At 51.6% G+C, this 12,404-nt stretch overlaps 1 protein-coding gene across 1 annotated transcript in view; it reads right to left on the bottom strand.

Moving 5' to 3' along the window:
• Positions 1-12,404, bottom strand: part of HSPB8 (heat shock protein family B (small) member 8) — a 14,522-nt gene extending 2,118 nt beyond the window's left edge. Inside the window, exons 1-2 of the mRNA XM_014854587.3 lie at positions 10,198-12,404; positions 4,243-4,306 (exon numbers count right to left, since the gene is read on the bottom strand). Of these exons, the coding sequence (XP_014710073.1) occupies positions 4,243-4,306; positions 10,198-10,558 (425 nt within the window). The 5' untranslated portion in view covers positions 10,559-12,404. The remainder of the gene's footprint in view (positions 1-4,242; positions 4,307-10,197) is intronic.

The following is a 12,404-nucleotide window of genomic DNA, read 5'->3' as shown; positions in this document are numbered from 1 at the left end:
GAGGAAATTGAGGTCAGAGGAGTGAACTGATTCGCCCAAGGCCCCCCAGCTGGTAAGGGGCAGATGGGAGTGGAATTGGACTCGGGGTCTCCAAACTCAGCTGATTGTGATGCTCTGCGGCCTCCCCCGGCACCAGACTGTTGAACACAGGACCATGAGGGGAAGCCAGGCGGTTCTGTCACCACTATCTTTCCTGGGCCAGGCTGGCTCTGCCTGTTGTAAATGCAGGGGTCTTGATGAAAGAAGCAAGAAATGAGGTCAGCCCGTTCCTCGTCATGGGCAGGACCCTTCCTGGAGGGGCTGGGAGGCTTTTGCTCCTGTGCTCGTAGGCGCATGAGCCCCATCTACCCAAGGGACTCCTGCCAAATTGGAGCCACAGAGGATAACAAAGGGGCTGCGGGCAAGGACGGAAGAAAGAGAGAATTTGAACACCTGCCAAGTCAAGCTCCTGGAGCAGAGACAAGGGCAAGATTTTGGACCCCCCTCCCTCTGCTGGGGGATGGGCTGACTCTGTTGAACCATTCGCACGCCAACCCAGTGGGGACCCGGTACAATGTGACAGGGTAGGCATGGTCCACAGCCTGGACTTGGCAGGCAGGGAGACCTGGATCCAGATTCCGGCTCTTCCCGACTGTGTGACCTTGGGCTAGTGATTTCACCTCTCTGAATCTATTTCCTTGTAAGAAAAGAGGTAATAATAGCATCTACCTCTTAGGGTGGTGTGAGAATTATGTGAGATAATGAAAGAAAAGGACTTAGAATGGTGCCTGGCACACAGTAAGCGCTCAATAAGTGTCAGCTTCTGCATTGTCATTGCAGGCATTGGCTCGCCAAGTGGGCACCTTGACAGCTGGGGATATTTTAGCACAAGCTGTGCCATCATTGAACCATAGGACATCAGAGCCCAAAAGGATCTTCTCGATTGTCCAGGACAATGCTCTCATATTACACATGGGGAAACTGAGGCCCGGAGTTGGGAATAGACTTGTTCAAGGTCCCTCACCAGGTAACCTGTATGTTGAATCGACGTGGTGGGAAAGTTATTCCTCCCCAATTCTCTTTCAGTCCTTCTGTTTACATCTAAACAAAGGTCTCAGCGAAGGGTTAACAAGCCTTGAGCACCTGCAGCCTCTGTCTCTTGCTATTTTCTCTTTTTAACAAAGAGACAGCAGATGTAAGTCTTAGACCCTTCCGCAGGCAACATTATCTAGTTATTTCACCACATTTTGCTTTCATTGGATTTTGTTATGATTGCCTTCTTCGGTGAACATGTTAGCGATGAGAATTTCACTGTATCAAAAGTGAATTGATCGGAAAAAAACAAGGCATAAGCAAATAACAGTATGGGAACATTAGCATATGTGGCAAAAAATAGTGAAGACGTATGCCAATAACTGTCCTTCAGTCTGCCCTAACCGAATAGGGGAAGTTCAAGTTAGGGACACCTGTGCTCCAATCTCAGATCTGCTCCTTCCTGTGTGACCTTAGTTGAGTCCCACCATCCCACTGAGCTTCAGTTTCCTCACCCACTAGATGGGCGTAATCATACCCACTCCATAGGATTCTTCTAAAGATGAAATACAATTAAACCTACAAACCTCTCCACATGGCTCTTGACACATCGTAGATAACGATAAGAGGCAGAACAGATACGTGGGAAAATGTGGAGCAAAGAGACTGAAGTTTGCTTTGGCTCTGAGCATCCTCCATGGATGACTTCCTGTGTCCCCTGCTTCCTGTCCTCTCATCCAGCTTGGATGTGGGAAAGATCTCATCTGCAGTCCTCGCCCTGCCCCCAGTCTGATAGGCAAATTCCAAGACCTCTCCCCGTCCCCTCATCCAGGCAAGATGGGGCCTTTCACACGGGGATGGGTGTGTTGGGCTAAGGCCAACAGCTGTAGCATCCTGCCTGGCTGGAAATCTCCAAGGATCTCAGCTGGTTGAAGGAGCTTCCCTGTCCTCTGATGACCTGAGCTTTTCCTGGGAGAGGCGATGAGGCCTCCTAAGATTGGGCCAGGGCCATCCCAAACTCCCGTCCTGCTCCTCGGTGTCTGGAGGCTGGGCAGAGCCAGGAGGGGCCAGGAGGTCCCACCTGCTCTTGTGTGATCCCAGCCTTGCAATCTTTTAATAATATTAGTTCCCATGGACTGAGCGCTGAGTCTGTACCCCGTGCTAAACGCTTTACACACGTCCTCTCATTCCCCATCACAGATCCATCTGTGAGGGAATGCGGGAACAGAAGCTCAGAGCAGTTCAGCAAATTGCTCTGAGTTACCCACTCTCTCTATCATGGAGCCCGGACTCCCTACACCCAGGGGTGAAATTCAAAATATTTAGCAACTGGCACAACTGGACATTGGCCAGCCAGAATGGATAGATACCTGATCTAGTTATGGAGGAGGGTTCTGGGGACCCTTTAATAGCTGGAATGTGGGGCGGTTTGGAGGGTCCTGGGGACAGGGTCAGGATGGCTAGGTCAACTAGGGAGGGCACCTGGGGAGCTCAGGACAATGGTGAGTCCCGTATTGTAGCGACCAGCCCAGCTCAGCTGCTGGGCCCCAGCTCAACTGCAGCCCTGCCTTGAGCAGCTGTAGGCATTTCTATCTGGTCAAGCAACTTCCAGCAAGCTGTTTTCCCAGAGGTCTCAGAGACAGCGAAATCCACAAAATGGCCGTCTTCTTAAGATGATTAATTCGCTGACTTCTTTTTCAGCTCAGTCGCCTCCACAGCTTTGCCCTGCCTGTGACTCCAACCTGAGACCTTCTATGAGTCTCTTGAAAGAAACATTGGCTCCCTCCTCCTCCCTTTTCCCTTTCTCTCTGCTCTCAGCGATGTTTGATCTGGCTGCTGGACCAGGGAGAGGTGTGGGTCTTGGGGACGGCGCGTGAGCCAGCGAGCGTGAAGAGAAGCTGTTGGCCTTTCCCTTATCAGGAAGTGTCCTGGGGCTTCCAAGAACTCCAGAGGCACCAGGCGGGTCAGGAGCAGGCACGTGGTGGGAGAGACAGGACTGCAGAATCCCAAAGCTGAAAGAAGCCTCAGAATTCAGCTAGCCCAGTCTCTCCAGACACAGGACATTTTTTGCCAGGGCTAGGAGTGGAGCAAAGATTCAAGAACCGCAACAATAATAGTAATAACAAACGGCCACGTATGAGGACCTGCTGCGTGCGGATCATTGTGCCATGATCTCATCTCATTTTCACTTGGTAACTCTGCAAGGCCAGAATCAGCACACATCTCATAGAGACGAGGAAAGGGCATTCCTTGCTTGAGGAAGGAGCATTAAACTCAGAGTTGAAGGATCCGTTTGGGGCTGTTCTAAATTCCAGATGTAAGGACCTCGAGTATGTCCATTCACCTCTGGAAGACTTCGTTTCCACATAACAGCAGGAGGGTACAATCTCTCCTCCCCTGAACAGCTTCGCTGCCAAGACTAAATGCAATGATGACTGGCGAAAAGGCTGTGGAGCCAGAAGAGCACGTGATGGAGTGACGCTGATTAGGGAGAAGATGTCACTGAAGCATCTAGCCATCAGTACCCCGCTGTGAGTCTCTTCTCCCCACAGGCATTGCCATCAGGGCCTCTGGTGGCTTTGATTCAGTGGCTCAGCCTGGCGGTCTTCTGGCTGCTCATGTGGTTTTCCCAGGCTCAGCCCTTCTCACTCCCCTCAGCAAAACCTGCCCTTCCTTCATCCCAATCTCAGCCTCAGGACCCCTCCAGGTGGTAAGCGGAGCCGGCAGGACACCTTCCAGTTTAATTCCTGTGGATGCTCCAGCGAAGGCGCACTCTGCTGGCCGTGGGAGAGTTAGGGCGAGCAGCCTCCCCAAGGAAGATTCTACTGGGCCTTTAGGGCATCGGGGGAGGGTCCTTCTTGACCGTGATGGAGATCCTCCCTCAGCCATACCACGTGGGTAGGGGAGTGCCCCAATTTTCGTGGAATTGTGGACAAGTCATTTCACCTCTCTTATTCTCGGGTTCTTCATCTACAAAACGGGATTGTTGATACCGACCTCACAGGGCACTGAGCAGGCGAGACAGGAGAATCTATGCGGCCCCCCTTTCTGGGACCCTGCTGCAGGTTTGCTGTGACACTTTCTCCCCTTCAGGTATGAGGGTTCAAGTCCCTGCCCTGGGCCGTGTCTCACAGGAGAGATCCCCAGGAGGGAGAGACCCCAGATCTCGGGTCCCAGGCACCCCCGTCTCCTCCACTCCCACCCTGAAATCCACACTGCCAGGTCACTTACTGGATTTTCTTTGTGAAGTTCTTGGAAACAATGCCGCCTTCTTGCTGCTTCTCCTCGTGTTTGCCTGGAAGGGAAAGAAATGCCACGGGTCAGCATCTACGTGCCCTGGGCATCCGTCAGGACTCGGACTTGGATTCGAATCCTGCGCCTGCCTCGCTGTGTGGCTTGGGGCTTGGTCTAGTGGCTCCAGTTGTCTGAGCTTCTGGTCCCTCATCTGCTAAGTGGACCCACCTGAGCCTCCTCCCAGGCTGTTGTGAAGATGAAGTAAATAACGGACAGGAGGCCTTGACCGTGGTTTGTGGACAATTACTTACTAGTCTTAGGAAATCACAGAACCTGGGCCACACGTTGCACTGTATCCTCTAAGGTCTTGAATCTGACCCCTCACTCCTAACCAGACGGTAGAACCCTGAGGCTAACACCCCAGAACGGGTGTTGGGAAGGGAGTGGGGCTAGTTTGCCACTCAGCTGACCTTACAACTAACAGAGGCCTTTCCTAGCTCTGAGGGTGGGCTTCTTTCTCCCTTGGTTAGAGATGTGGAAACTGAGGCCCAGTGATGGGTCCAGTGTTGCCCAGCAGATGTGTGGCAGCCGTGGGCTCTGAACCAGCTCTCTCTGAACCTAGGCCAGGAGCTGGGGTCTGCTGCCTCTCTGCTGTTCCAGCTTCTGAGTAGCTCTTTGAGCCACATTATGTGTACACCTGGAAATAATGCTTCGTCTGCTAAAAAACCCACCCAGATTCTCCAAAGGGGGCTTTTCTTAAGAAACGACACAGTAGGGAGAGGTGGAATTTCCCCCGCCCCACACCCTCCCAGGGCAGCAGGAGAGAGCTTTTTTCTTCCCTTAGGAAGGAAAAAGATGAAATTACAAGAAGGCTTGGGCCCACACTGGCTTTTATCTTGCAATTTATATAACAAATTCCGAGCCTCCTGGCTCCTCCCAACTCTTTTTTTTTTCTTTTATTGAAGAGAGTGTCTCTAATTTCCCTTTAAACAAACCGGATTAGTGCCCAGCAGAGCCGCTCACCTCCTATCCTATCGTTACTCATTCCTCACTCCTCATTTTGGGGCCACATTCCAGGCCTAAGAACCTTCATTTCCCCAGGGGCACCCTTCCGAGGGACTGTACAATCTAGACCGTAAATAACCTAGTGGGATTAGTGTCTTTTTACAGTCCAGATTTTTTTAAACTGAATCTACAGGTGATTACATTAATTATTCTTTATGAACATTATTCCTTTATTAATAACTTTTTTCTGATCACCAGATAATGCAAGTGTCTGTTCAAAAAGGTAGAAAATGAAGAAGAAACAATCAGAACACTCATAATCCCATCACCCGGAGGAAATTAATAATATTTTTTATATGTTCCAGACTTTTCTTTCCATGTTACTTAGAAGTGCATAAATGTTACATAGTATAGATGTTATAGACGTAGATAGCATATTTTGTCAGATGGGCTCATATTGTATGTTACACTTGAAACCTGTTTTTATCTTTTGCTAACATATTATAATTATTTTTCCCTATTACAGCAAATATTCTTTAACAGCGGGATTACTAGCGGCTGCACAGCGTTTCACTGCAGAGATATAAAAATTCATTTGGACAGTCCCCAGCTTCTGGGCACTGAGGTTCCCGACATTTGGGAAGAACCTCAGTGCCCTGAATGTCATCCTAGCTAGATCTGCATGCGGCCTGATGACTCCCTGAGGATAAATTCCAAGTTCTAGAATTTCTAAGGCTTGGTCTGTATTGTTAAATTGCCCTTAGGAAAGGCTGCATCAATTTATTCTCCCATCAGCTGGGCAGAAAGGGATACACGTGTAGGAGTTTGGGTTTTTAAGCTGGAGTGTCTGGCTCTCCAGAACATGCTATTCTGTGATGTGCTGCCCCGGGGAAAGCTTATTGCGACCTGCCAAGTCCGTGACCACCAACTGCCCAGCTCCAACCCAGGCCTGTGGCCAGAAGGGCGCTGTGTGTTCCCTGGTATCCTCCCCAAGCCAGGGCCTCCGGAGGCCTGCTTCCCCTGGGGACAGGCCAGTGCCTCTGACTCAGCCCTTTTGCACCCTTGGTATCCTGGGAATAATAAAGGATGATGATGATAAGAATAATAATAGCAAACTCTTATATAGCTCTTACTTGGTGTCAGCCACTGTTCTCAGCGCCTTTAATTTTCCCAACAGCCTTAGAAGGCAGGTACTTTTACCATCACCGTTTTGTGGATGGGGAATGAAAGTTCAGAGAGGTGAGGTGATGTGCTGAAGGTCACACAGCTCGGAAGTGATGGAGCGCAGATTCAAAAGGAGGTAGATGGGTTTGAGTCTGTGCTCTGACATTTCCCAGCATCTCTGTTCTCGGAGCTTCAGTCTATTCTTCTCTAAGGTGGGGGTGACAAGGCTTGGGTTATTGTGAGGAGCAAATGAGAATGAGTCACAGAATTGCTGTGTAAATGGTCAAAAAACTATGTGAAGGTGAATGCTTGTGGTTTATTTTGATGTTTGGAGAAAGGAGTGCTCTTCACAAGCTAGCTCTCCCTGTCCGGGCTCTGGAAACAGGGTTTTGGGGTCAGGGAGGGGAGGGGGTTAACCTGGTTGTAAGAGGATGTTGCTAGGAGGCCCGTCTTGAATTTAATTTGCATATTATTTGAATATCTATTTATTGGGCCAGTTTAAGGATTATGAGTGCTTTTTCGCTTCTTATTTTGGTTTCCTATCTACATTTTCTACTGTGGAAATACTTTATTTTTGTAAACAGAAAAAAGTAATTATTATAATTTTTGTATTCAAGAACTCATCTGGAGGCTGGAGGAAGTCAGAGGCCCCTTGCAACCACCATGTTCTCCACGTGCCTCAGAGAAATGTCGGCGCCAAGAGGCAGGAAGCAGGAGTTGGGGGAAGTCCATTGGCCCAGCTAAAGAAAGACAGTGCTGTTTCCAGGGGAGGCACAGGCCCTGGGATTAAGACGAAGGGGCGGGAATAAGGCCTTGGGGCTTTCCAGTCCCTTCCTTGGCCAGGGCCTGGCCCAGTGGCCCATGAAGGGAACATTTCTTGGCTAGTGTCTGCATGTTGGGGGTGGGGTGTGTGAGGCATGATGGAACTCTTCTAGTCCAGCATTTTCCAAACACTTCCCTGGAACTAGACACTCATATGTGGTCAGATAAGAGAGGACCATCTCTCAGAGATCCATCAACTCCATTGGTGGATTCAAGGCTCTGATAAGTCCTGCAGTGAGGAGACCTGTTTATAATTTAGTTGCATCTGGAACTTTCTAAAATTCTGGATGCCCCTCCCTCTGTTTCTCAGATGCCTAGTGGCATCTTAAAGCACACCGTTTGGCAAATACTGATCTAGTCCACCTCCTCATAAGAACAACAAGAGGTGGTAGGACTTGCCCAAGGCCACGCAATCAGAAGCAGATTGAGCCATCCTGACTTGGAACTGTCTAAGCAGGCCCGGCTTTGAGTTTCAGACATTACTGTGGAGAAGCCGGTGGTCTCAGGTGAGTTACTCTGTCTGGCCTTCCATTTCCTCTTCTGTAGTATGCATGGAACAAACCTATCCGTCTTTCCTGGGAAGTCCATGGGAAGGACCAGGGGGCCAACACATGGCAGCATTTAGCACAGTGCCCCACACAAAGTGCTTGAGGAGGAATAGGTCTGTCATCATGGGATGGAGGCTGGGAGACCCGATCTGACTTCTGCCGGCCCCTTGAAAGTGGCTTTTTAAATAGAGCCTGATATCAATCTGACTTCTGAAACCTCTGTTATGATAGTTTCCATGTGCAATCTCAGGGGATTGGGATCCTGTCACGCTGCGGCTGCTAAGTGCACCCTGTGAGGGTTTTACAGCCTAAAAAGGCTTCGTCTGTCTTCGTCTTATTTAAGCCCCGACCAGCCCATTTTACAGACGTGGGGACTGAGGCTCCATCGCTCACTCAAAGCCCCTGGATTGGTAAGGTGCTTCGCCAGGATCTCAGCCTGGAGCTGCCAGGCCTCACCTGTGAAGAAGCACCTAGAAAGGAGGATGGAGAAAAACCTTCCAGGTTGAACAGAGCTCTTCTGGAGGGGGCCATGGGGCATGAGCAATCCTCCAATCTGGGGTGGAAGATTCTGGAACCCTAATTAAAACAAAGACAGCAGGACTGGGGATAATAATCACCTTGTTTACTGAGCGCCAGGCAGGCCCTGTTAGGAGCCATTACAGACACTCTGCTTTTATTATCATATATTGTCTGAGTGTATTTAACCTTCCCTACAGCTTTGCAGGAGAGAGATTATTATGATCCCCATGACACAGATGAGGAAACTGAGGCTGGGAGCCGTGGGAAGACTTTCTTGTCCATATCCATCTAGAGCATGAACAGCGGTGCCGGGATTCGAACCCAGGTCTCAAAGAGCATCTACCATTTATGATTGATTGGTCCTCTACCATGTGCCTGGCATTTTAACAACAACAACAACATCCCCCACAATTACAGTCCTTATCCCCTGTGTTCTGGGCACTATGTATACACTTTACACACATCACCTCATTTAATACAAGAATCCTTATGTGGTGTCGCTCTTTGAATCCCATTTTCAGATAAGGAAACAAAGCACAGAGAAGTTATGCAATGTGCACAGCCTGCTGGTGAGTGGCGGATCTGGTTGCAGAACTCCTGCCTGGCTCGGGGAGCCCTGGCTGACCTCCTCCGTCAGCACGTGGTCCCAGCGTGTCTCCTGGCCCACCACACCCTCCGGAGCCTCTGATGTTTACAATTCTGCCCTGCGAGGCTTTGAACCTACCCCTGCCCGCTGCCTGCCGGGGCTTGTCCTGCCAGCCTGTGTCTGCGTGGCCTTTATTGATTTTCTGGCTGGCGGAGCCTGCCAGGAACATGCTCTCTCTAATGGAGTGTTAATTGGGAGGGAAGGGGAGAGAAAGCTTTTCCTCTGCCGCCCTGCTTAGAGGGAGGGACGGAGCCCCCAGCTCCTGTTTTTTCTTTCCCGGAGCATTCCCTCTCCCAGGCTGGGATGTGGTGGCAGGAGCCGTGGGCCCGGAGTCATGGGTAGGCCCAGACTCTTGCTGCTGCTGACTCACACCGTGACCTTGGAGGAGTCCCACCTGGACCTCAGCCTCCTCAACTGCAAAATGGGACACTAGACACCTCTGCTTCTCGGGGCTGGAGTGAGGATTGCTTGAGAGAAGAAATAAGACTTTTAGCCCAGCCCTTGGCACCTAGTCCGGGGGCTCAATACATTATCCATTTGCCTCTGGCCTCCCGATTCCCAGACAGCCTGGGTTTGAATCTGTGGTGGCCTTGAGGGAGTTACTTTAACATCTCTGTGCCTCAGTTTCCTCAACTGTAAAAAGAAGAGACAGACAGGACTCATCTCCTCTGGTTGTATTGACTGAGATGCTGCGGGGAAGGCACCTAGCGTGGTCTCTAGCAGACAGTAGGCGCTCAATCAAGGTTATCAATTAGTATCATTATAATGACCACTATGCCTCAGTTTCCTCCCCTGACAAAGGGAGGCGTTTCTCTTGAAAGCTGCGCTGGTTATCAACACTATGATGGTCCAGCGTGAAACACGCCCTTCGAGACTGTTGTGATGCCGGGGTGCAAGGGAGCCCATTTCTTCCTTGTCTTTGATTCCTTCTCTGTTTAACTCATTCTTTACATTCAACGCCCTCTGTCAAAATATCTGACCTGGTTTACCTTTTCCTGCCTGGACTCTGATTGATACAGCACCCGAAGGCCCCAGCAGCTGGGTCAGGTTAAGATTTCCCCTGGAAGCCAGGAGAGGAGTGCTTTTCCATAAAGATAACTCCTGTGGGCTGCATTCCTGAGCCCTGAAGTCACCTGTGTCATACTGTCACAGCTTCCCCGTAAGGAACTGTCCTCTTGGCTGTTTCCAGGGCTGATGTCTATGCCTCCCTCCCCGGGTTCTCTCTCCTTTTTGTCGGCCACTACTCACCAGACACCTCCACGTATCCGTCCTTGGTCTTCACCATCAGCTCCTCCGGCTTGAAGCTGTGCACATTGACACACACCTTCCAGGGCTCCCCAGGGAATGGTGGGGGGGTCCTGCCCTCAGCAGGTACCCCAAACCTGGCCGTGGCGGTGGGCCCCCGGGGCACCATGCCCGACCTCAGGGTCCCCGGCCAGGCCGAGGAGAATGGAGGCAGACCCCAGTCATGCCAAGAGGCAGTCAAATTGTCGTGGAAGGGGTCCATGCCAAAGCCATCATCCAGCAGGCGGGAGGAGAGGGGCGAGTCTCGGAAGGGGTCCCGGCGCAGTCGGCCCGTGTAGGGGAAGGGCATCTGACCATCAGCCATGGTGGCCGCTGAGCTGGAGGGGAAGTGGAGGCTCAGAGAACCACAGCCACCTGCCCAAGGTCACACAGTAAGCTGATGTGGGTGGGCTGGTCTTCCAAACTTATTCTTCAGCTTCAGAAAATGCTGAACCATCCACTGCCAGGGACGGAGGCACACACCAGGCTGGGGTCCTGGGCCCCAGAGACACTCCAGCCACCAAAGGCGACCCCCCGCTGATCCAGCAGAATCCCAGAGGGCCCTTATCCGTACTGCCTCACCAGGGATCAGCCAGTCTCTGTCCTCGCAGGCCACACAGGCTGGCAGCCAGAGCCGCTGAGGTCTAAAGAGGAGCCAGGAGCTTAATAAACCCAGGGAGGCAGGCCTAGAAACTTCTCGCTTCTCCTGGGCTGGGAGCTTTCTATTTATTGCTGCTGGGGGCTGGAGGCGGGTTTTGCAAGTGGCTCCTGTCACAGGAGTATTCCGAGGTGATGAACCAGCCCCAGAGAATCCGCTGAGGGAACAGCTGTGCTCCAGGGGGCTGGGAGGGGCCCTGGCAGCCAAGTTCAGCCAGCCTCTCTGGGCAGTCTCTCCTCCCCACGCTGGCTCAGCTCCGCCCTCCCACTGCCTTCCCCGGAGCCATCCTCCCCAGGCAGGGCACTATTAATAACCCTCTGCCTGGCCCAGGGCTCAGGTCACCCTCTGGAAATACCTTCCCCAGAGCGTGCTGCATCCTGCCTCCCCCCTGGGGACCTGCAGAAGTGGAGGAGGGACAGATGGGAGCCCCATAGATCTGGAGGCAGATGGCCCTGGGTTGCACTCCCCACTTGCATGCGCTCAGAGCTCGCCCTCCCCGTCCTCGGGAGAGTAACATGCCTGCCCTCGCCATGCATCTCTGAGCTCTCAGTTTCCCCACCTGCAAAATGGACGTAATGGTAGCCTCCTGTGGGCGTGTCCTGAGGAGAACGTGAGGCAATCTTAAGCCTTTAGCAGACGCCACTTCTGTATTTTCAATGTTCTCAATGACGTAATGTTTGCTGTATGCCGAGCCCTGTTCTAAAGGCTTTACAAATATTAACCCCTCCTCACCAACAATCCCACAAGGTGAACTTACCACTATCATCTGCATTTTACAGACGGGGGAACTGCCATAGGAAGTGGCACCCAATGGGAGCTTCTATTATTATTATGACTGTAAATAATGATGATTATCACAACGTGCTGTACCCAGGCAGAGTGTCTAGTCTGGACCTCGAAGCCCAGAGATGACCTATTTTCTAGATTCCCCTGTCACTTGGAGAGCTAATCTATAAAGCAGACTTTGAACGAAAGGCCCCTTGAGCTGGGGTTCCAATCTTTGATCTGTCCCCAACAGGTGGGCCTCTGGGGGCACGCCATCCTCCCTCTGTGGGCTTCAGGGTCTCAGCCGGCTTCCTCGTGGGGTGGAGTGGGTTGGGGGTGTTAAGGAATTCAGTGAGTCATTGGTTGAGAAATTGTTTTGATGTTAAGCAGTGCATGCATGAGAAAGTTTTCTAAAAATAAGAATCTGGAAAACAACAAGTCACCATCCTTCACTGCCTGCTGTGTACCTGTCTCGGTGGTAGCAGGTGAGCACGGTGCAGACTTCATGGCATTAAATCTTCTCAGCAAGAAGGAGGGAGTTGTCACCACCCCCACTTTGCAGGTGAAGAGACAGGCTCAGAGCAGTGGCCTGTGCACGCCGTTCCTGGGTGGCAGGACATGGGTGGGAACCCGAGTTGTTCTGAATCTCACATCCTTGCGGAGCTGACTGCCCGAGACCCCCGCCCCCTCCCCCTCCAGCTGAGCATCCCCCACCCTCACATCCCGAGTGACTAGCCCCCACTGACTC

Source organism: Equus asinus, chromosome 8, assembly GCF_041296235.1.
Source record: "Equus asinus isolate D_3611 breed Donkey chromosome 8, EquAss-T2T_v2, whole genome shotgun sequence".
NCBI classification, from domain to species: domain Eukaryota; kingdom Metazoa; phylum Chordata; class Mammalia; order Perissodactyla; family Equidae; genus Equus; species Equus asinus.
Note: the sequence above shows the minus strand (reverse complement) of the source record. Positions and strands in the feature narration are given on the sequence as shown.